Source organism: Sciurus carolinensis, chromosome 19 (assembly GCF_902686445.1).
Source record: "Sciurus carolinensis chromosome 19, mSciCar1.2, whole genome shotgun sequence".
Classification (NCBI taxonomy): Eukaryota; Metazoa; Chordata; class Mammalia; order Rodentia; family Sciuridae; genus Sciurus; species Sciurus carolinensis.
Window position 1 is genome coordinate 12,100,521 of NC_062231.1, and position 24,273 is coordinate 12,124,793.

At 58.5% G+C, this 24,273-nt stretch overlaps 1 protein-coding gene across 2 annotated transcripts in view; it reads left to right on the plus strand.

Annotated features, from left to right (window-relative positions):
- Positions 1-24,273, plus strand: part of Fgd5 (FYVE, RhoGEF and PH domain containing 5) — a 105,579-nt gene that overhangs the window by 69,797 nt on the left and 11,509 nt on the right. The window contains exons 6-14 of one of the 2 annotated variants that reach the window (XM_047534875.1): positions 5,908-6,068; positions 6,539-6,695; positions 7,148-7,235; positions 9,149-9,199; positions 9,895-9,953; positions 14,276-14,347; positions 15,247-15,315; positions 20,701-20,784; positions 22,381-22,460. In XM_047534875.1, the coding sequence (XP_047390831.1) occupies positions 5,908-6,068; positions 6,539-6,695; positions 7,148-7,235; positions 9,149-9,199; positions 9,895-9,953; positions 14,276-14,347; positions 15,247-15,315; positions 20,701-20,784; positions 22,381-22,460 (821 nt within the window). The remainder of the gene's footprint in view (positions 1-5,907; positions 6,069-6,538; positions 6,696-7,147; positions 7,236-9,148; positions 9,200-9,894; positions 9,954-14,275; positions 14,348-15,246; positions 15,316-20,700; positions 20,785-22,380; positions 22,461-24,273) is intronic. The other variant, XM_047534876.1, reaches the window with a different exon arrangement.

Genomic DNA, 24,273 nt, shown 5'->3' on the forward strand with positions numbered 1-24,273 from the left:
ATATTTCGGTTCATCTCACTTTTTGAGTGTGATGGAAATGCGGCCACGAGAGCTTTCATATCCAGATTTTTATGTGACCGTGTTCCCTTTTCTCTTTGGTATGTAGCTAGGATGATAGCTGATGGTCACCTGGTGACTCCTCCAACTCTTGACGAAGTGCCAGACTGCTTTGCAAAGTTACTACAGCCGGGCACAGAGACGTGTGCTTAGAGCCCCTGCCACTCAGGAGGCTGAGGCAAGAGGGGCACTTGGCCAGGAGTTCAGTGCCCATCGGTGTCCCCATTGTTTCAGTACTGGGATTGCACCTGGGATTGGCCACTGCATTCAAGTCTGGGTGATATAGTGAGACCCTATGTCTTTTTCTTTCTCTCTCTCTCTCTCTTTTTTTTTTTTGGTACCAGGAAGTGAACTTGGGGGCCTCTCAACCCCTGAGCCACATCCCCAGCCCCTTTTTATTTTTTATTTTGAGGCACGTTTTTCGCTGAGCTGCTGAGAGCCTTGTTAAGTTGCCAAGGCTGGCCTCCAGCTTGGGATCCTCCTGCCTCAGCCTCCGGCGTCCCCTAGATGTGGTCCCAATTTTGCATTTCCCCCCGAGGATTGATGAATGTTCCCACGTGCTTCTTGGTCATTTGTTTACCCACTTTGGAGAAAGGTCTTTTCAGATCTTTTGCCCATATTTCTAAGTGGGTTGTCGGTCCTTGGTTATGCTGCAAACGAAGTCGCAATCAGCTATGCGCTTTGCAAATATTTCCTCCTGTTCCGAAGGACACTCCTGTCTTAATTCTCTGGAGTGTGTCCTTCTTTGTTGTTGTTCAGGTCCCTCTTGCGATACTGCGGAGGGAACCCAGGGTTTTGCACTGGGGTCTACACTGAGCTACCTGCTGCCCTGACAGCATCCTTGGCAATACCAGAGTTTTAAATTTTGATGAAATTCAACATATATATGGTTTATTTTGTGGCGTGTGCCTTTGGCATCAAATCTAAGGAAGCTCTGCCTAGCCCTGGATCACAAAGGTTTCCTGCTGTATTTTCTTTAAGAGTTTGATCGTTTTCTATTTAAGTCTTGAACCCGTTTTGAGTTAATTTGTACATGGCATAAAGGAAGGAGCCGAGCTTCATTCTTTGGCCTGTGGAGTCCAGTGGCCCAGCGCCATTTGTTGAAAAGATTATTCCCGGTAAATCTTCTTGGCAGCCTCGTTAAAAGTCACGGCCCAGAAGGTATCTTTATGGATTCCCAGTTCCAGGCCATTGATTTGCGTGTCTGTCCTTATGCCTGCACTAGCAGCCTCCGTTCCGCAGCCTCGCGGGAAGCTTTGAATCAAGAAGCGGGAATTGTGGTGACGCTTGCCTGTCATCCCAGTGGCTCGGGAGGCTGAGGCAGGAGGATGGAGAGTTCAAGACCAGCCTCAGCAACAGCGAGGCCCCGAGCAACTCAGCAAGACCCTGTCTCTAAATAAAATATTTTAAAAAGGGCTGGGGATGTGGCTCAGTGGTTAGCACCCCTGGGTTAAGTCTCTGGTGAGAAGGAGAAGGAGAGGGAGGGGGAGGGATGGGGGAGGGGGAGGGGTGGGGGAGGGGAGGGGTGGGGGAGGGGGAGGAGACATCTTCCAAGTTTGTTCTTTTGTCAAGATTGTTTAGCCATCCTGGGTCCCTTGATTTCCCGGATACGTGTTTTAGGACTAGCTTGTCCTTTGCTGCAAAAAAGACAACTGGGATTTTGATAGAGGTGGAGACTAAAGCTGCAGGTGAACTCGGGGCAGAGTGACCTCTTAACCCCGGTTAAGTCCTGGGCACCGAGGGCTTTTCTTTCATCTTGGTCTTCGTTACTTTGTTTCGACAATGTTTTGTGGTTTGGGAATACAGGGTTTTGGTGCTTCTTTTATTAAACCTGTTCTTAAACATTTCCATCTGTTTTATCTCACTCAGATGTTTTGGTACCGGGGATTGAACCCAGGGGTGCTTCACCCCTGAGCCCCATCCCCAGCCCTGTTTGTATTTTGTTTAGAGGCAGGGTCTCGCTGAATTGCTGAGGGCCTCCCCGTTGCTGAGGCCAGCTTTGAACTTGCGATCCTCCTGCCTCAGCCTCCTGAGCCGCTGGGATGACCAGCGTGTGCCACTGTGCCCACGTACCCAGATTTGTCTTTGAGCGTGAAGCCTGATTTGTGATTTCTGTCTCACTTGACAGTTTAAGAATGCTTTGCCTGCCCCGCAGAGGGTTATTTCAAGGTTCCAAAGTACCTTCCAGTGATTGTCCAGGCAAGTGAGGTCACATCCCCAGGACACTCCTAAGTGACATAGGTAGGTCATGGCTGGTGTCAGTGTGCACTTTAACACAGAATGGCAGAGTCCAGGGGCCTCTCAGCAGTGATATGGGTAGTTTGGCCGGGCACATTTATACACATACACACTTATATCTAATCCCAGCAACCTTGGAGACCGAGGCGGGAGGAGCGCACGTTGGGAGGCCAGCCTCAGCTGCTTGACGAGGCCCTAAGCAACTTAGCAAGGCCCTGTCTCAAAATAAAAGGGCTGGGGAGGTGGCCCAGGGGTTCAGCACCCCTGGGTTGAGTCCTCAATTCTGGGGGCAAACGCAGCCTAGATGTGAGTGGCAGTTCCGACTAGCCTCCCTCTGGGAATGAGTCATCTTGGTGGCGGCCATCGTGCCCATCGGGACTGAGCTGATTCAGGGAGAGTTAATTACGGACAGGAACCCGGCGCGCGGAGCAATTAATCTTTAAGCTCCCCGGAGCGTGATACCCGTGCAGCTGCCTGCCTCGTCTTTGCCTGTCCTTCCCGGTCGCCCTCCCCCCTCCCTGTCCCCCTCCAGTGGTGCCCTCCGTCTGGGCACCAAGGTGACCAGATTCTGGCCTTGGCTTGTCCACGGCTCATGCTCCTTTCCTGTTAAACGAAGGCTGCGTGATTCCCCTGCCGACCGGCGTTATCAAGCCCGCTGGGCAGCACATGCTGCGCTGGGCTTCAGAAACACAGCAGGAAGCCAAGCAGGTGGCCCCTGCCCGAAGGTGGCCCGTCTAAAGTGGAACCACAACTACAGCCGTCCCCGCAGCCCATCTCCCCAGGGGACACACTGCAGGACCTCCATAGGGGTCCCCAAAGTGGAGACATGGTCCCATGGGACAGTCTAGCGCGAGAATGAGGAGGAGGAAAGAGGAACAGCAACAGCGGATGATAAGATAGGAAATGGCCAGCAGCACCCTGGGGTCACAGTCAGGTGACCGTGGTCCTCCTGGAGGCTCTGGTAGTGCCCGCACCTGTCTTGTGAAGATGTGAGGAGGTGACTAGAGGTGAATGATGGGGTGTCACTTGGCAAACGTCAAGAACATTCACCTTTTCACTGAGAGGAAGCCCTTTGCAGCCTCGGTTTGGCCCAGGCAAATGTCCCACACCCATCCCCTTGGCCTTTGGGCTCGTGGTTAAGTAAATAAGGTTCCCTAGAACAGAAACCCTGCGATACTGTGGCAGTCGGTCGGTCTGATGACAGGAACGGCTGATGAGTAACTAAGAGGCGGGTAGCGTATACGGGGTGGATCCGCTGAACGAAGAATGAGTCGCGTCCCGAGCCAGGTGGAGCTGACTTTTTTTATACTTTGTATTTCAGAACAGCATCCGATTTCAAACTTGTGAATGGTTTCTGCCTAGAGTTTTCTTTTTAATATTTTCCAGAGCTCAGGGGGCCACGGGGGTCACCCAAACCGCAGAGAAGTGGGAACCCCACTTTTTTTTTTTTTTTTTTGTGAGTGCTGGGGATTGAACCCAGGGCCTTGTGCTTGCGAGGCGAGCACCCTACCAGCTGAGCCATCTCTGCAGCCCGGGACCCCACTTGACGGTTTACCAAGCAGTTTCAGTCATCAGACGAGCTCCGCAGCAGCCTCGTGCTGTCCGTTACCCTCAGTGGGCCCTGAGATGATGAGGAGACGGTGGCTCAGAGGCGAAGGCCTGCCCACCCTCACTCCAGGGCTCCGCGTTTCGGCTGGGCGCGGCCCGACCCGGTGCAGATGGGAGGGTGTCCTCAGCCAGCTGCCCGGGAGAGAGGGGTTCACGCCCTCTTTGGGACACAGGGGCATTTTCCTCTTTCACGTCTGTGCGTGCTGCGGCCGAGAAGACCCCACAGGACTGGAGCCTGCATCCTAAACCTGAAGACTCGCAGGGAAGATGCTGGGCGTCCTTCCCCGTGACCCGGCACCCCAGAACCAGCTGTGGGCAGAACTGAGGTTTTGAAGTCACCTCCCTCTGGCTGACCCTGTGTGCTTGGCTCTCCCCTTCCCACCCTCCGAGACGCACGCACAGGGAGACCAGGTTTCCCGGGTAGCTCGGGCAGGTGGCCTCCACCTAGGGACACGCCAGCCTCAGCCCAGAGAATCCCCTGGTGAGTTCAAGCCTCAGCCCCACAGAGCGTCTGGCCTCCCTGATGGGACTCCTCCACTGTGCAGGACCAGCCCAGTCAGGGTGGGCCGCCCTCCCCTGGCCCTCTCTGTGGTCCATGCAGAGCAGGTCACTGCAGGACGGGAGGAGGTGTTCTGGAAGCAGGGACCTTCCTAAAGTCCCCTCTGTTGTCGCCTCCACCTACCCAGACCTCAACCCTGACCTGCTCTCCATCTTTCCTCCTGCCTCCTCCCTCTCTGCCCCTCCCACTTGGTCACCATCTTATCTTTCTCTCTCTCTGTCCCCACCCGTCCCTCTGCCCCCTTTTCCTACCCTCTCCTCTCCTGCCTTCCCTCTCTGGGAGGGGAGAAATCCAGGCAGGGCCGTGGAACGGACTGTCCCATAGAGAACTTCCTTCCTGAGTGTTGCCATGGTGACTTGACTTTCCCGGTTGGGCCTGGACCACATGACCTCTGACCTCCGAAGTTTCCCCATGAGCACTTTGCTCCTTATTTCGGGATCCGCCATGTATTTGAAAACCAAAGTTCGGGCCTCATGGCGAGAGTGGGTGTGTTGGGAGAGAACACATTTTTCCAGCGAGAAAGAATTCTTGCAGGCTTTGTAATGTTAGCATTTATTAGATTGAATATTAGAAATAAATCATGATCAGCCTGAAATCGCAGCAGCTCGGGAGGCTGAGGCAGGAGGATCGTGAGTTCAAAGGCAGCCTCAGCAAAAGCGAGACCCAAAGCAACTCAGTGAGACCCTGTCTCTAAATAAGATACAAAACAGGGCTGGGGATGTGGCTCAGTGGCCGGGTGGCCCAGAGTTCAATCCCTGGTACCCTGCACAAAAAAAGAATAGATCGTGATTGAGAAATTTGAAAAAATAGAGACAAGAAGAGGGGAGAGGGGGTCCCTAATTCCATGACCCTGACTCAGCTCTTCTGTATTTCACTCTGTTTTTCGTTTTTGTTTTTCATTTTCCTCTGTTCAGGTTTTACACAATTGCATCAGGGTGCAGAAAAACAACCCTGCGTCCCTTCTTGTTTTACTGACACGATCCATAGCCACTGGTTATTGTTATTTTTTTTTTTCCAGTTTTGGTGAGTTTGTAATTCACCGCCGGGTGTGAGTCTGGGATCTCCTTAAACTTTTTTTATTTTGAAACAGCGGCGGCACATGAACCTCCTCTGACCTGGGTGGTCAGAAAGCAAGAGCTTAATCTTGTTTCGAGACAGAATCACCCAGGCTCACCCACCTCAGAGCCTCCCCAGGTCCCACGGGGAAGGAGGAGGGAACAGGCGTTAAGCCCTGCGCCGGCCGGGAATCCCGGGGGCGCTCTGTGGGCTTCTGCTAAGGCAGCCCAGGATCGCCAGCTGTGTGCTGGCCATCCCACTGCACAGGTAAGAACCTGGGCCCAGCCAAGGTGGAGCGTCTGTGACCGTCTCTGTGTAGCCAGCTCTCCAATGCGACGGGGACCTGCCAGTCCTGTGGAACTGTGGGTAACAGCCCTCTGGGGTTTCAGGATTTCCACGGAGCTGTCATGAGGGCCTTGGATGACCTGGACCAAGGGGGCAGAGACACGCTGGCCAGGGAGGAGCTGAGGCAGGGTCTGAGTGAGCTCCCAGCCATCCATGATCTCCACCAAGGCATCCTGGAAGAGCTGGAGGACAGGCTGTCCAACTGGTGAGCAGACCGGGGGGCTCCTGCACCCCACCTCATTGTAGGGGTGGGGTGGAGATGAAGAAGGTCTCCATGGAGCTGGGCGTGGTGGCACATGTCCATCATCCCAGCAGCTCGGGAGGCCGAGGCAGGAGGATCGCAAGTTGGAGGCTAGCCTCAGCAACTTAGTGAGGCTCTAAACAATTTAGCGAGACCCTGTCTCTAAATAGAAAATAAAAAGGGCTGGGGATGTGGCTCAGTGGTAGAGCCCCCCTGAGTTCAATCCCTGGTACAAAAGAAAGAAAAAGAAAGAGTGAACACCACCGTGGGAAAGTGTCTCCCCTTGATGGGCGGGGAACAGAGGTGTTCAGTCATTTGTCCAAAGTAAAACACCTGCGAAGGGTCAAGCAAGGGATGGGACCTAACATCCCCTCCTGACACCCTGCTGCTCACAGGCTGAGTTCTCACTGTCCTGTCCCCCTCCCTGGCTGCAGGGAAGGCCAGCAGAAGGTGGCCGATGTCTTCCTGGCCAGGGAGCAGGAGTTTGATCACCACGCTGCGCACATCCTGCAGTTCGACAGGTACCTGGGTCTGCTGGCTGAGAACTGCCTCCTCTCTCCCCGGCTGGCCACCGCCGTTCGTGAATTTGAGGTGGGTCCCTTGGTCCTTGGAGACCCTGCTGTAAAGATGCAGGGCTGGCGGTGGGCAGGGAAGGGCTTAATGGAAATTAATGGGACAGTTGGGAGGCCGGGGCAGGAGGATTGCAAGGTCGAGGCCAGCCTCAGTAATTTAGCAAGGCCCCATTGTGGTGTCCAAGGACGTTAGCAGCAGTGGCCGTGAACTGGGGTATCCAGTTCCTAGGCAGGAAACGGGGAGCCTGTCTCCATTACTGAGGTGAGGAGCAGAGCCCAGTGGTACTGACTGTGGCCTGAAGGAGCCGGCAGTGACAGCGGGGTGGGGCTCACCCAGGAGGGCTTCCTGGAGGAGGACAGCTGGTTCCGAGGCCTGGGAGCACCTCAGCTGAGCCCCGGGGAGGCGGAAGGGGCGGCGGCTGCGGGATGCCCGGGCAGGGGTCCCTCACGGACTCTCCTTTCTGAGAGCAGCAGAGCCGGCAAGGAGGCGGGCAGAGCGTGAAGCATCGGCTGCTGCGGGTGGTCCAGCGGCTCTTCCAGTACCAAGTGCTGCTCACAGGTGGGCCCCGGCAGCTGGGGTGGGCCGAGCAGCTGCAGGGGTGGCCAGGGCAGGGTCGCGGGCGCGTGGCCGGCTTTCCTCCCAGGCGAGCCGTAGGGGGACCGAGCGGCCAGCACCCCGACAGCAGGCCTGAGCCGCTGGGAAAATAAAGGTCGGAAAGACTCAAGAGAGGAAGGCAGAGCCGAAGGCTAGACGTGAAAGGCCGAGCGCGGAGGGAAAGGCCCGTCCTTCCTTGAAGGTCACAGGCAGGATGAGGCTTCAGCGGGTGCTGGTTCCAGGGGTGGGGTGGGGAAGCGGGCTGCAGCCAACAGGTTGATTGGCGTGTGGCAGGCTCCACCCAGCTCCGGGAGGTGGTGCTTAAACTTGAGTGGCAGGTCGGGGTGCCAGCTGGAAGCTGGGGGGCTCACACCCCGGGATTTCCGCCTGGGGCTCCAGCGTGGCTCAGTTCATGGGTGGCGCCCAGCCGTAGAGATTCTCCTGCCACCTTGCAGACCTTGGCGCCCGGGGACACCTCCTTCCCCTCCCCAGAGACCCCAGGTCACCTCCCCTCCCTAGAAAAGACCCCAGGACGCCTGCTTCCCCTCCCCAAAGACCCCGGGACACCTGCTTCCCCTCCCCAAAGACCCCGGGACACCTCCCTCCCCAGACAAAGACCCCAGGTCACCTCCCCTCCCTAGAAAAGACCCCAGGACACCTCTTTCCCCTCCCCAAAGACCCCAGGACACCTGCTTCCCCTCCCCAAAGACCCCAGGTCACCTCCCCTCCCTAGAAAAGACCCCAGGTCACCTCCCTCCCAAGACAAGACCCAAGACACCTCCTTCCCCAGATAAAGACCCCAGATACCTCCTTCCCCTCCCCAAACACCCCAGGACACCCTCCCCAGGGCCAGGTCAGCGGACTTGACCACTGACCGCCTCCCGCTTCCCAGAGTCCTTCCCCGGGTGACCCGCTCTCCCACTTCCCTCCCACCGGTGCGTCCTCTGCCATCCCCCTGACAGCGCTGTCCCTACCAGGCCCCGCCCCCTTTCCCACCAGCTCCCCCAGGAGGGCCCCTTTCCCCACTCCGCCAGCGGGGAGTCCGCACCTCTGTCCTGGGCCCTGCGCCTTCACACCACCGCCTCCCACGTGGACAAAGACCCCGGCCCTGGTTGGGGAGAGGCAGACGCCCCAGGTCTATAAGAGAAACTCAGGAGGAGCAGGGCGCAAAGACTCCGTTCAGCCAACTCCCCGCGTGTTCCTGAGCTCCTGCTGCCTGGGCTGCAGCTGGGCGCTTTAGGCCGACCCTGCCAGCCGCGGACTCACACTGAGCAAGCGCGGCATGGCATCATGGCTAGGCACCCTGGAGGAAGCAGGTTAAGGGGCAGAGGGACCTAGGCTGCTGGGTCAGACACGGTGGTCAGAGAAGGTGGCATTGAACAGGGATTTCAGCAAAGTGAGGACAACCATATTATGAACATCTGGAGGAAAAGGGCGTTAGGTACAGGGAGTGGCCGGTGCAAAGGCCCTGGGGCAGGAACAAACCTGGGGCGTTCAGGAAGTAGCAGGAAGGCCACGGTGGCCAAAATGGAACCAGTGAGGTCGAAGGGGCCAGGGAGGGGCCATGGCACAGAGAGCCTTGCAGTATAAACTAAAGGGCCTGCTGTGTCCCACGTCACCTCTGTCTGGGGCTTGAAGGCAGGACTTCACCTTGGGGCGTCCCTACCCCGGGGTGTGGCACGGGCCAGGCAGCGGCAGGCTCTCTGTGGATGTTGTTTGAGTGAGCGGGGAGGGACAAGCCACCGGCAGCGATGCTGAGGGCTGACGGGGTGAAGGCTGGGCCCCCCATTCTTCTCGAGCTCTTCCCCTGCCTCTGGGATGGAGGGGCGGTCCCCCCGCCAGGCCTGGCTGACTCCTGGCTCTGCTTCTGCCACCAGACTACTTAAACAACCTCTGCCCGGACTCGGCCGAATACGATGACACACAGGGTAAGTCCCGGCCACCTGCACGCTCGCCCCCACCCGTGGGCCCCACCCCTTCCTCAGCCATGGGGACTCCTGAGGGTGGCCCGATGTCCAGTCAGAGGAAGAGGAAAGAGCAGCCGGAACTCAGTGACCGAAGAGCTGGTGCCAGCTCTAAAAGGCTCACCCAACCTGCGCGGTGGCTCATGCCTGAAATCCCGGCGACTCAGGAGGCTGAGGCAGAAGGATCACAAGTTGGAGGCCAGCCTCAGCAACTTAGCAAGGCCCTAAGCAACTTGGCGAGACCCTGTCTCTAAATCAAATAGAAAAAGAACTGGGGGTGTGGCTCAGGGGTTAAGCACCCCTGGGATCAATCCCAGGTACCAAAAAACAAAAAAAGCTCACCCCAGTCCCCGGTCTCCCCATTTTCTTCCAATTCTAGGCAGCGACCCCTGCGTGTGACCTGCCCTGGGCGGTCCCCACTGTAACATTCCCGTTCACATCTAGGGAAACTGAGGCCAGCGTGGTCAGGTCACCGTCAAGGCCACCACAGGCAATAGCGGCAGAGCCGGGTTGGTGCCACCCTGCCTGCGGAGAACGAGTAGGGATCAGGAGCCAGTAGGGGAGGGACAGAGAAGGCCAGGGGACAGGAAGAGCAAGGACAGTGACAGCGGGCTAGCCCTCCCCCAGCGGCCGGCTGCCAACTCTGCTTTCCTCCCCAGGAGCGCTGACCCTCATCTCCAAAGTCACAGACCGAGCCAATGACAGCATGGAGCAGGGGGTGAGTCCCGACACCCTCCCGGGGACACGTCCCCGGCCCCTCCCCCCGCCCCGTCTGACTGGCGAGACCCTTGTCCATCTCGTGGAACCCTGCAGGGGGCCTTGAGTTCTGGCCCCGACGATGTGACCTCAGTGAGGCCCTGGCTCAGAATAAAATCTCGGACGGGCTGGGGGTGTGGCTCGGGGGTTCAGGTCCCTGGGCTCAGTCCCTGGGACCAAAACCAGAACCAAACAGAACTCAAGAAGGCAGCATTCATAGCCGAGCCGTCGTGACGGTCTCAGACGTTCCCCGTCTGCGGTGACCTCGAGGGTCTTGAGGAAGCCTGCCCAGAGTATTGTAGGGTGCCCTCTGTTGGCATCTGCCTGGGGTTTTTCTCAGGGACTGGGTTTGTGGTTATTTGGGGAGGTGGTCACAGGGATAGGGTCCCAGTCACAGCAGCTGAGGGGTACGTTCCAAGAACGTGATTTATGACCGTGACTGACCACGTGGGTTGCCTGGCCCCGGGTGACGTGTGTCAGGTTCCTCCACCGGAGTCACCCCCCGACACAGCTCTGACCGCGTGTCCCACCCTCTTTGGGAGAAGGTCGCCAGGCCCAGCTCAAACTTGATTCCTGGAGAGTTTCGCTCCGTCTCGGTAATCTGGAATTCTGTGCGGGGATAGTTGTCTCTTCTCCCTGGTTGACTGTGTGTCCCCTCCTTCATAAGTCAATTTCTATTTTTTTTTCTTTTTTTTAATGTGGTGCTGGGATTGAACCTGGAGCCTGGTACTGCAAGGCAAGCATTCTACCGACTGAGCCACATCCCCAGCCCATACGTTTCCCCATTACGTGAATCATTATAAAATCAAATTATCACTCACACAAAGTCAAATCGTACACAGTTGTAGACACATCACTTGCATCAGTACGAACTCCTGGATAGTCATTTTGTATTTTAGATAATAATCTCCTCTGCTTGCCTTTATTTCTGTAATTGTTCCAGCTGTGACTGTCCGGAGCTCCTTCAGTTGGTTTCTGTGCCCCTTTCAAATGTCCCCATCAATATGGGTTTGGGTGTTTTTGTTGTTTGCTTGTTTATTTTGAGCACTAGTTTCTGGCACTAGAAGACAGTCCAGACTGGTTCATCCCATACATTTCCTGTCCCAGGCTTAGAATCAGCCATTTCTCCAAGAATCCCCACCGGCCATTCCTCTCATTGGATAATGGTGTTAAAAACCAAGATTTGGTCACTAGGTACACTCATTGCTCATGGGGGTCTTAACTTCTTTCAGGCCCTCTTGGCTGACAAGACAAAGAAGAATATGTGTATGTACTTACCCACGAATATGCAGGCAAACATCTCTAGCTATTTCCACACATGACCAATTTTATCTATATTAAATCAAATATGAGTCCTTTTTTGGAGGGTGGGTACCAGGGATTGAACTCACGGGCACTGGGCCACTGGGCCACTGAGCCCCAGCCCCAGCCCCATTTTATATTTTATTTGGAGAAGGGTCTCACTGAGTTGCTCAGGGCCTCACTAAGTTGCTGAGGCTGGCTTTGAACTGGCGATCCTCCTGTCTCAGCCTCCCGAGCCAGGCCTGGCTAAACACAAGTTTTTAACCTTTGTTTCCAACTCCAATCATCTCCACATGGATCATTCTGGGCTTCTCCCCTTGCTTCTCAGAAATCCCCACTCTGACAGTGAGGGGTCTGGCTCCCACCGTCCAGCTCCCAGTATACCTTCATTTTTGAAAGATATATTTTGTGGGTATAGAAATCTGGGTTGACCCGTTTTTCCCTCTTGGTGCTTTAAAGATGTCTCTCCACTGTCTCCCGGCTTCCATAGTCTCAGACGAGAAGTCTGTTGTGATGCTTGTATATGTCCCTCCTTTCTGGGTGCCTTCAAGATCTTCTCTTTGTATTTTGATTTTTAGAAGTTGGACTCCGATGCATCTTTGTGAGTCTTGAGGGGCTTGAGGTGGTATTGGACCTCTTGTGATTCTCAGGCTTCCTGGTGGGATCTGTACTTCATTGGTCATTTGTTAATTTGGGGGAAAAAAAAAAAATCTCTTGGATAGTCTGTTCTGTATTCTCATTCTCTCTCTCTCTCTCTCTCTCTCTCTCTCTCTCTCTCTTTCTCTCTTTCTCCTTCTCTCTATCTGTGTTTCAGTTTGGATAATCTCTACTGATCCATCTTCTTGTTGATTCTTTCCTTGGCCACGGTTCAGTTTGCTACTCAGCCTGTCTCAGGAATTCTTTGTTGTTGATATTGTGCAGTTTTTTTCTAAACATTTTCCTTTGACTCTTTTGTATAGTTTCCATCTCTGCTGAAATTCTCCATCTGTTCATGCACCTTACCTGCCTTTTGCACTAGGTGCTTTTTAACATGTTAATCAGGGTTACTATAAAGTCCCTGTGTGATAGTGCCAAGGCCTGTCACCTCCTGTTCTGGTTGTGTTGAGTGCTTTATCTCTTGGCAAGTAGTTGGGTTGTTTCTGTTTTTGCTTTTTCCCTGCTTGCTTTCCTCCTCCTCCTCCTCCTCCCCCTCCTCCTCCTTTTTCTTCTTCTCCTCTTCTCTTCTCCCTCCTCCCCCTCCCCCTCTCCTCTCCCTCCTCCCCTCCCCCCTCCCCCTCTCCTCCCCCTCCCCCTCCCCTCCCCCTCCCCCTCCCCTCCCCCTCCTCCCTCTCCTCCTCCTCCCCTCCCCCTCCCCCCTTCTCTCTCTCCCCTCCTTCCCTACGGTCTTTGGATGCCAGGCATCATGTAAAGGAGCTCTGCAGAGACTGAGGTTGGTAGCGTCCACCTTCTTTAGGTCACACTGTCTGTCTCCTGGGGTGGCAGGGGGACAGGGCCCACCGTGTCCATCCAGTCTGTCATCGCACTGGGTCTGGGATTCACGGGACCATCCTCACCTTCAAGGTCCCCCGCCTTTGGCCTTCACGTTCCTGCGGCCGTCACCTCTGGTACCCGCAGTGCCGCAGAGTCCCCTCCTCCTCCTGCCCGGTCCTCCATTTTCAGCAGTGCCCGCGCCACACAGAGGACCTCTGTCCTCACCCTGGCCACTCCTCAGGGAGAGACTTCCAGTCGCTGCCCAGCGGGTGGAGCCGGACTCTGCCTGGAACCAGCGGCCAGCCCTGGACAGGTCCCTGCCCGCCTCCAGCCGCAGCCGTCTGGGCCCGGGGGTCTCCTCGGAGCCGACAGCTCTCGTTTCTCCAGAGTCGGCCGAGTCCGCCTGGCCCTGGGGTAGAGGGTTTCCCGGCCTCCGCGGCGGCCAGAGCCTTGGACACGCGGTCGGGGCGTCTGGGGAGCGGTTGGGGTTCTGGGCAGCCCGCACCCCCTCACCACCTACGGGTGCCCTCCGCGCTCTCTCCCGGCCCCGTCTTCCCCGCCAGCAGCCGGCAGAGGCTCCTGGGAGAGAACTGCCCGCGAGCGCGGTGCCCGCGAGTCCGCGTCTCTGCGGGTCTCAGTGGCCCAGGAGCCCCGTGTACCTCCGCGAACGCACCGCCGCCTTCGCTGCGCTGCTCCTTCCGCTCCGTCGTGCCAGCCCGCTCCTCGTCGGGCGTGGGGCCCGAGGCGTGGCAGTTCCCACAGCGGAGCCCGCCAGTCTTTAGAGCTCAGTTCGGTGGTCTGGCGACCTCCCCCTGCGAGGGTGGAGGCAGCAGCCTCCCGCGGCCTCCGCCCTCACAAGCGAGGCTGGAGTGACCCTTGGGATTTTTTTCTCCCTGCATGGGGCTTCGTGCCTGAGACCTTGGAGACGGTAAAGGTGACTTCCCGGCAGGGTTTTCCCTCCTCAGGCGTCTTTAGAGCTTGCCCTTGCATGAGGTCCAAGGTGCATCTGCCCACGGGGCGGGCGCCTGTCATTTCTGGGACCGTGGGGTGCTGTGCAGAGTAGGTGGTGTGTCGCTTGGCTTGGTTTGGATGACCCAGTGAGGGACCAGCAAGGTTGTTTATTTTTCCAACCACGAGGTGTCAAGGAGCTTGGACCCGATTTCCTTGCCAGATGTTACAGACGTTTTCTTGGTGACTGTCCCTGAAGGCCCCACCCTGGGCCACCAGCCAGCAGACACGGTGCCCAGCCTCGGGAGAACAGGAGCTGTGGCCCAGGGACAGCACAGGGACGGTCCCCGTGGCATACAGCAGGAGGGGGGCCCGGGGCCCAGAGCCCAGAGGGACTCGCCTGCCTGGGGCAGCCCGCAGACCCCGGCTCTGGTCAGGCCCTGCTGCCGTGTCCAGAGGCTGGATCGCGGCCTCCTGGGGCTGCACTGCACTGGAACGGAAGCAGGGGAGATAAGACGCCTCCAAGGGTCCGACCATCTCCCCATCGCCCGCTCCCGCCCACAGGAAAACCTGCAGAAGCTGGTCCACATCGACCACAGCGTCCGGGGCCAAGGAGACCTCCTCCAGCCAGGAAGGGTGAGTGCCCGGCAGGGGCGGGCGGGCCCTACGTCCCATTGTTGAGCTGGGTGGCCCCAGACAGGGCCTGGCTGCAGGTGCTGTTTACTGCGGAGGGTGGGGCCGGCTCGCTTGTCCACTCTGCCTGCTGCCAGGACACTTAAAGAAACAGCGCTGGTTGGTTCAGGGGGCCCTGAGGTTCTCTTCACCTCCAAGAAGAGGCACCAAGGATTTTCAGTCTGGAGAAGCAGAAAAACCATCCCTCAAGAGCAAACCTTAAGAGAGCATCTCAAAAAGAGCATGCTTGCTGGCGCAGTGGTGCACGCCTGTCATCCCCGCGGCTCGGGAGGCTGAGGCAGGAGGCTCATGCGATCCAAGCCAGCCTCGACAACTGAGGGAGACCCTCAGCGACTCAACGAGACCGTGTCTCTGAATAAGATATAAAAAGGGCTGGGGAGTGTGGCTCAGGGGTTAAGCACCCCGGGTTCAATCCTCAGTACCCAGAGAGAGGTGGGGGGAGGAATTGACTGACTTGTAAACTTCCAACTGGGAAATAAAAACATGTAACCTCGAAAATTCAAAAACAGTTAAGAAACGTGGTCATTAGGCATTGGAAGGAAAGAGGGGACTCAGCGGATTTTAACTTCCAGTCAGCAGGGCTCTCCCAGAGCTGAGCTACTGCACATCCCCTCCTGGTGGCAAAGGGCTCCGACACCGGAAGGGTGTCAGGGCTTGGGACGATGGCATGGGTGCTCCCGAGAGGCCCCTGTGCCACTCTGGAGCATCTTGCATGGGCTGGGGATCCTCCGCGTGGGGCTGCTTTCCAGTGCTCCGGAGGCCTTCACTCAGTCCTCACCTGCCCCTTGTCCGGGACAGCAGTGGTTCCAGCCAGTGACCAAGCTCTGCCTCCCTCCCCACAGGAGTTTCTGAAGGAGGGGACACTGGTGAAAATCAGGGGGAAGAACAGACACCCCCGGCACCTGTTCCTGGTAAGTACCCAGCCCTCCCCCCAACACCCACCCCGGGACCCTCAAGTCCCGTGAGATTGTCCAGTGTCCATATCCAGTGGAAAGGATCAAGGCGGGATAGAGCCGAGCAGGGTCTTCAGGCTGGACAGAATCTCTAGAGCTGAGCGTTCTAGAAAACAGAGATCTTCACGGTGGCCTTCATTATTATTTGAGTGGTTTTGAATGGAACGTGTCCTCAGCCAGGGCCTTCTTAAGGCGGGAATAACTGCCTGCCACCTTTCATTACGCATGAGCAAACCAAGGCCCAGGTGGGACGCCGCCTTCACCAGGACTCCCAGCAGTCGGCGGCACAGGCCCAGAGGGAGTCGGTGCTTGTGACCATACCAGCACTTTTCTCTGCCCTGCCGGAGTCTGAATGTAATATAGCCTTTGGGGTGATGTAGGATGACAGTCTTGACCATCGGGGGATGACCAGGCCTGTGGAGTAGGTACATCGTCAACCTTGGTGGCAATTGAGGGACAGGCAGCTCTCTGCCCCGGTCCTAGGACCCCCAAGAACCCATACATCCTCTGTTAGTCAGCTTTCCATCACTGTAACAAATATCCACGATAACCAACTTGAAAAGAAGAAAGGTTTCTTTTGGCTTGGTTCTGGGAACCCCACTCCACAGCCCAGTGGCCCTGTGGCTTAGGGCCTGTGGAGAGGCAGCAGGTCACAGCAGAGTAACGCCACTCATTGCTCAGCCAGGAAGCCGAAGGCTTCCCTCAAGAACACTCCCCACCCCCAAGGACCTAAAGGCCTCCCACTAAGCCCCGCCTCTTAAAGCACCATACCCCCAATAGCACCATGCTGGGGACCAAGCCTTCCCCACGGGAGCCTTCAGGGCACATTTAAGACCCAAATTGTAACACCTTCTGTCTGCTGGGTATCTTTTTTCTCTCTGCTCCTGAACTTCTCTCTGCATACCCCGTTCCTGTCCATCATGGCTGCCCCCAATAGCCTCCAGCACTGAGCTAGGGTGGCGTAGAGCGGTGAGCTCTAAGGACATGGCCCCAAGCCTGCTTCCGACACGTGCCGAGCGCCTCCTCTGTGCTGGGTTCTAGAAACGGAGATGCGTCACCTGGGCCCTGCCCTCCGCCCTCGGGGGCTCAGGGGAAGTTGCACAGGTGGATGTGGCGGATGTAGAGTTAGGAGAATGATTTGGGGGGAATCCCAGGGGGAAGCAAAGAAGAGGGCTGAGGGGTCGGCCAATGAAGGACCAGCTGCCCCTGTGTAAATGTTGGGCTGTGCACTGTGCTTGGTGTCCGGTGGGTTTCCTAGAGTCGGGCCCCAGGGAAGGACGGGAATCTGTCAGGGAGAAGGGGACAGCCCGTGCAGAGCACAGGGGCAGGAGAGCCACGGGTGCTCAGAGGCCTTGGGAAGTCAGTGGTGTAGACAGGCCCTGCTGCTCGTGAGTCAGGTCTCTGCCACGCACCACAGGGTCCCTGCCCGCCGAGAGGCCCCTGAATTCCAGGGACAGCCGATGCACTCAGAGAGAAACCCTGAGCCCAGCCAGAGAGCATGGCGTCTGTATACCCGTCTACACGGCGCACAGGCCGAACCAGGTCCAGAGGCCCCTCCCCCGCTCCTTCCTCCTACAGCCGCCTCTCACCTCCCACTAAACCCCCGCTCTGGCTGGTTGGTGCTGCCACCGTGGAGGGAGGGATATGGCTACAGGTGAATAAGAAGAGATTAAATTTCCAAGGGGGTCGGCCTGGGTCTGTTTTCCACTGCTGTGACAAAATGCCTGAAGCTAGGCGATTCAGAAAGAACAGAGGTTCACTGGGCTCACCGTTTTAGAGGTTGAAAGTCCAAGATTGGGGTCCCATTGATTCGGCCTCTGGGGAGGGCCCTCTTGGCTGGGTTACCATATGGTGAGCACCATGGCAGAGGATGGTTAGGGGCCAGGCTCCGTCTTTTAGAACAGTCACTCTTGTGGGAACTAATTGGATCCCAAGAGAACAACATCAGTTCCTTCTGGGAGCAGGCCCTGCCTCACACCACGACCTAGCCACCTTCTGTAAGACTCCACCTCTTTTATTTTCTTCCCTAGTACTAGAGATGGAACCCAGGGAATGCTCTATCACCGAGCCTCAACCGCAGCCCTTTTAATTTTTTAATTTTAAGACAGGGTTTTCCTAAGTGGCAGAAGCTGGCCTCAAACATGCAATCCTCCTTCCTCAGCCTCCCACGTTGTTGGGATTACAGGCATGCGCCACGGTGCCCAGCTAGGCTCCACCTCTGAAAGGTCCCACCACCACCCAACATCGCCACATGGAGGACCAAGCCTCCACCGCATGAACCCGTCAGGGACAAACTACAGTAGGGACTTTGAAAAGGATTTGAGGGTCAAACAAGCGCTCTGTTCAGATTTGGGTTCTGGAAGCCGCATGGAAACTCGAGTCCCTTTCTTTAGGTAGTTTTGGACCTTTGCCTCTGGTGGCACCTGTTCATCCTGCAGCTCCTTGGCGCCCCCTGCAGGCCAGGGTCAGAGCTGCTGTGTGCGGGACCCCGCCCTGCCCTGTGGGGGATCTTGGAGTGCGTTGGGGGAAGCCGTCCCCACCCTGTTCCATGTCAGACAAATCTAAAGGGTCAAAAATGCTCTCCTTGTTGAGGAGTCCCTGTCCCTGGGTTGAGGGGCATCCACAGGGTCATGAGCTGGACTGAGCTGGAGAATTCCTGATCCAACACTTACTGGACTCGGTGACCTCAGGCGTGTCACCGACACACGTGAGCCTCAGGTGACCCCCAGGAAAGTGGAAGTCCTGGTGAGAATTCAGCCAGGGGACTCTGGGCCTGGTACGGGGAAGTGGCTTACCTGGTCGCTGTTGGAACCGTCTCCCGCCGTCCCTGTGACTCCTGCCTCTGCCTGGAGGTCCGGAGCTCACCAGCTCCCTCTGCCCGCAGAGAGTCGGGGTCCAGGCTGGGTCCCCCCAGCACCCCTTCCCCAGTGCCATACGGGGAAGTCCCAGAGAATGGTGCTAGGTTCCCCGGGGCAGCCCCAGCCACGCCTCTGAATCTTGGTGCCCCATCCGTAAAATGGGGCTGAGTCTCCAGCCGGGCTAGAGCAGGGTGGTCACCCTGTATCCCCCACTGGCCTCTGTGCCTCTCATGGGGACCTCGAAGGCCAGGCACAGGTGAGGCATGGTGACCTGGCCAGCTCGGTCCTCTCCAGCCTCTGCCGGTCTCAGCATAAGACTATCCACGGAGCGGGTTGTAGTGACTCCCTCCGCCGGTGGCCCCTTGTCCTGGGACCCTGCCCTGCCGGTTCCCGGAGGGTCCCTCTTCCTCCCTCCAGAGTGGGGCAGTAAGACGCAGGCTCAGAAGAGACCCGCAGGGCCACGGGCAGGTAGGAGCAGCCCCGTCCCCACTCAGAAGGCCTGGGGCGCGAAGGCAGTTGCCATGGCGGCAGAGGGGCCGCCGTCCCTGAGCGGCTGGGCCGCAGACGCCAGTCTCCCCATGGATGGGTGGGAAGACTGGACTGGTAAGGGCCAGGGTGTGCTGCGTGTCCCCAGCTGGGGCCCAGGGCCACCGGGAGTCGGCTCCTGAGCAAACCGGACAGGCGCACCTTCTGACCCACCCCGGCTCGGCCGCCTCCTCGCCTTGGGGCCTCGGGCGCGTTGTCTGTCCTCTCCGGGCCCCAGGCCCTCCCTCTGGGGAGTGCGGAGATGACCACAGTGCCCACCTGGGACCGAGGTGGGGTTCCTGGCACGGTGGGCGCTCCCTGGCCATCAGAGGGAAGCGGGAGAGCTCAGATCCCAGGCCACAGCCCCGCAGCCCCAGGAGGAGAGTCCCCGGCAGGCGGCCACACACATCCGCCGTGGTCACGTGCAGCTGCTGTCCACCAAAGCCACAGGCTGAAGCAGCCGCACCGGACGGCAGAGACCCCGGGGCCTGCACAGCCTGAAGCGTCCCCTCCCTGGCCCTTCACAGAGGGGCGTCACCACCCCGGGGCCACTCACCTCCGTCTAGAGACAGGGAGGCCCCAGGAGGAGCGGCCCCGTGTCCACAGGTCAGTCCAGGTCGGTCTGCCGCCCCGCCAGGGCTGGGCGCTGGTGGCCGGGAGGAGCCGGTGGGCTGGAGGGCCTGGCTCTGTTCCTCAGCAAGCACCGTCTCCCGGGGGAGGGGCCGTGTGACCCTCAGGTCCTGCTCGGTTCCAGAGGCAGTGCTGTGAGGTCAGCCTCAGGGCCCTGCGGTCACGCTGGCTCCAGGTGCCCGAGGCTGTCCCTTCGCCCCCGCTGGCCCCGGGGAGCATCCCCGTCCATACAAAGCGTTCCTCCTCTGCATGTGAGGAGGCCGAGGCCCGGAGGTGACCAACGGGTGTGTCCGGTAACGCGGGATCAGGGTCCACGGCCCCCCGCACCACCCGGAGCGCAGGGCTGCCCTTGCCAAGTTCAGCCCTTTCAGCCAGACGCGCCACGCTGCCCCGGAGGCTGGTGCCCCTTTCTGTCCGCCCTGCCTGCCTGCCAGGAGCGCCAGGGTTGCTCATCAGCAAACGTTCATTGGGCACCTACTGCATGCACTGGAGGCACAGCCCCGGGTGCAGCCAGTGAGCAGGCCCCACCAGGGCCGACCCCAGGGGCCTCCCCTCCCGAGGGTCACCTTGCATAGGGTTGAGCTCCATCTTCACAGGCAGCGCCCCCCACCCCTAGCTCCCCCAACCCCCAGGGAGCCAGGCAGCCTCTGGCCCGACTCTGTCACCGAGCGCTGCTTTTCCCTGTATGGGGCCTTCCTACAAAGGTGGCCAGGCGCCCTCTGGTGTCCGGCTGTCCTGGCTCGGTGTGATTGTGAGTTTTGTCTGCGCGTCTCGGTGGCCTCTTCCCTTCGATGGCTCTGCTGTGTCCATAGCATGTACATACCACACCCTGTTGATAGGCGTTGGGTGGTTGCCACCGTTGGACTGTTGAGATGAATAAAGCCACCGTGAACTTTGAAGAACGTGACATTTGGAGGACCTAGGCATTGAGGCCTCTTGAGCATCTTTTTTTTATGTGTCCTGGGGATTGAGCCCAGGGGTGCTTCACCACTGAGCCATGCCCCCAGCCCTTTTTTGTATTTTATTTAGAGACGGGGTCTCACTGAGTTGATGAGGCTGGCCTCCAACTCGCGATCCTCCTGCCTCAGCCTCCTCAAGCCACTGGGATCACAGGCCTGCGCCATTAAGCCCTGTCCCTCTTGAGCATCTTAACACGGAGTGGGACTGTGGGAAGGGGCACATGCATCAGCACAGAATGGTCTTGCCACCTGCGGGGTCCCTGGGGAGTGTCATGGCTCTGCACCCAGAACTCAGGGATCCTCCATGGACGGAAGCCCAGCATGGATCCTTCCTGGACCGGGATGTGCCTGATGGGTTTCTCTCTCCCCAGATGAGCGACGTGCTTCTGTACACGTATCCCCAGAAGGACGGGAAGTACCGGCTGAAGAGTTCCTTGGCAGTGGCCAATATGAAGGTAGAGGCTGCTGGGGTCAGGGTAGCGGGGCGGCCGAGGGGAGGAGGTCAGAGCACCCCACTCCTGGAGCGGGAGAGGGCGGCCACAGGATCAGGGTTAACTGTGGGCTGCGGCTTGTGCTGGGGAGAGGGACCCCCGAGGGAGGGTCCTAAGCACCCAGAGCACCTGATCTTTGGTCAGGTGGGGCAGGGAGGGGGCGTCCCACAAGGAAGGACGTGTGTCAGGAGAAGCTGGGAGGGAGGGAGGGAGGGAGGAAGGGGAGAAGCAGGCGTTCGGTCATTTTTTAAAATTGTGGTAAAATACATGTAACTAACCATGTGACCGCCTCCCACTGTCCAACTCAGCGGTGTTCATCAGTCACGCTGGTGGGCTGCTGTCACCTCCAGAACTTTTTCATCTTCCCAAAGTCTGTCCCCACTAAACACCGGCTCCCTGGCCCCTTCCCCCAGCCCCTGGGAACCTCCCTTATTTTTTCCCTCCCCGCTCCCTCGCCTTCATTCCCCTCCGTCTAATCCAGTGAACTTCTGTCCCCCCCTTATTGTGGGTCAGCATCTGCAGACCAGAGAGAACATTCGGCCCGTGGTTATTTGGAACTGGCTTATTTCACTTAGCATCATTTTCTCCGGCTCCATCCATTTAAAGGCAAATGCCATCATTTCATTCTTCTTTAAGGCTGAGTAATATTCCATTGTGTATATATACCACAGTTTATTTATCCATTCATCTGTTGAAGGGCACCTCGGTTGGTTCCATAGCTTAGCTACTGTGAATGGAGCTGCTGTAAACATGTGTCTGTGTCACTGTAGTGTGCTGATTTTAAGTCCTTTGGGTATAAAACGAGGAGCGGGATGGCTGGGTCGAGTAGATCCACCTTTCCTTTTGTGGCTGTGAACTCCCCCTTCTGGGGCCTCCTGCAGGGGGAACGCTGACCGAATTTGTCTCTACAGCAGACTCTCCGCTGGGTGCATTGCGCAGTGGCCTTCTCTGCGTGTGTAGCATGGCTTGGTCACTCAGTCACCCCTCAAGGGACCCTTGGTTGTTTCCACGTGGTGGCCGTTGTAATAAGGCTGCCGCGAACGTGGGCACGCATGTGTGGCCTCGCCAGCGCAGCCTGGCCTGAGGACGGGGACACGTGGTAGCTTCGCAGGAGCAGGAGGTTCAGGGAAATCGATTCTGAGGCCCCGGGGTTGGAGTCCGGGAATGCCTGCCGGGGGCGGGTGGCTGCGGTTTCCAAGGACAGGTGGTGGGGGTGCCGTCTGCACCCGCGTTGGGAGGGGGGCGCCCTTCCGTGCTCAGCGGTAGGTTTGCTCCGTTTTGAACCAAAGGCGTCCAGAGAGCCTGGTGCAGGAGGTGGGAGACCCCACCACCCAGCACGCTGGTCCCCAGGACGGTCCCTGGGTGAGGGCGACGCTCCCAGCGGCCAGACACCTCCCACGGCCTCTGCCTCTGCACCAGCTTCTGGCCTCCGCAGAGGAGGCCCCGGGCAGAGAGCGCATCCGCGCAGCGCTGGCCCCTCTGTCCCCCCGGCCCGTGGAAGCAGCGGGTGGGTTCCTGCCCCTCCCGCCCCACCTGAAGGGGCTGCTGTCGGTTCCCCAGGTCAGCCGCCCGGTGATGGAGAAGGTGCCCTACGCCCTGAGGATCGAGACTCCCGACTGCTGCCTGATGCTGTCCGCCAGGTACGGGCCCCAGGCAGACGTCCCCGGGGAGGGCCTGGAGTCGCGCGCGCCGAATGTGATGGTTTTTAGCCCGGCGTCCTTTTGGATCCGAGGACCTTTGGTCATCTCAGTGCCTTTGCTGTGGTCACGGGCCCTGGAGGAAGCTTACAAAAAAAAAAAAAAAAAAAAAAAAAAAGACGCAGGCTTGGGTGCCCAGGAAATTGTGCGTAGTCATGAAATACAGAACCTTGCGGGGAAAGGCCGCCTCTCAGGCTTTCAAAACCCCCGGTGGATGGGTGGGTCCCCACCAAAGTCCAGGTGAGTCAGTGTGTCCCCGCTTAGCGCTGGAGGCCAGGGAGAGCGGAGAGCAGGGGTTCCTCCTGTCCGTGCCTGTGTCCTGGCCCCCGAGTCCTCAGGCTGCCTTAGCAAAACTACCATCCTCCTGTCATCCTATGAACAGAAATCGGTTTCCCGGTCTAGAGGCTAGAGTGTCCAGGCGCTGGGGCTTTGGGGTCCCGTGGGGCCCCTTGCTCGTAGATCGCTGCTTCTCACTAGAGTTTGATACAGTGGAAGGGCCAGGGGGCACTGGGGCCACTGTCCCTGTGGGCTCCCCGCTCCCGGCTGCATCATTTCCTGTCTCCTGGGGGAGAGGGTTTCCGCGTGTGCATGGGGGTGGGCTAAATATTCAGATGGCAGCAGCAGGTGTCCCGGAGACCCTGGGTTTGATCCCCAGCACCTAAAAAGGGACGGAGAGAGGGAGGGAGGCGGGAAGCCAGGAAGGTCTGCCCGTCTGCGCTTTCTGCCAGGGAGCCCCGGTGGCCAGCGTTGGGCCATGGCCTTAATGAAAGGGCATCTGTGCCCAACTCTCCCCTTCTGGGACAAGGTGAGGAGCCAGGGAGGTGGCTCCTGCTGGGAGCAGCCCCTCAGCCACCGATGTCCCCGGTGGGGACGGGACGGGCTCTGCAGCTGGGGCGGCTCCCCTCCTGCCAGCGTGTGTCCCAGGGTGGCAGCAGTGCAGATCTGGAGGGGGTGGCAGAAGCCTCGGAGATTGAAAGGGGCGGCTGTCCCATCTGGGGAGGGAGGGCAAGGCGTGGGGGATGGGGATCCGTGGCCTCTGCTCCTGATCCAGTCAGGGCATGAGGAGGTCCAGGGGGTGCCCTGTGTGCCCAGCCTCCACCGAGGGTGCTGACAGGTCATACTGGGCCTTCGGGTGGGGATGCCCATCCCCCCGGGAGGGGCACTGCGCCCCCTGCCAGCCCAGACTCTTCACACTGGAGCTGTGGGGGCGCAGGGGCAGTGGGATCGTGTGTTTCCCCTTAGCGCCCTGGAAGCCCGCTGCCCGCCATGCCCATTCCCCGCCATGCCCATTCCAAGCACCCTGGCTCCTTCCCTTCTGCCGGCTGGGCTCCGGCTTTCGGAGCGGGCTGTGCGCTCCCGTGCAGGACGACTGCGCCACCTCGTGGGCACGGTGGGAATGCCACCCTGCTGCTGCTCGCGGGTACCATAGCCTAGGGGTGTCTGTGCCCGGCAGAGGGGGCACTTGCAAAGTCTGTCAGATGAATGGCGGTCCAGGGAGCCATGGAGTCAGGAGGAAGATGGAAACTGGGGTGTTCACCATTGCCAGCTCCCGCCCACCCATGGCCTTCCGTTCCCTCCTAAGCCGTGGGACCCTCTGGGCTTTCCTGGGGCCCCTTGCGTTGGGGCGGTGTTTTGTCGTGGACAGAGAGGTTCCACACCCCACCTCTCCTTCCACCCTCCGAACAGCCCTGGGAGCTGGAGGGACATTGGAGTTGCAGAAGCAGAGCCAGAGGGCACCTAATGCCGCCGTGGTCAT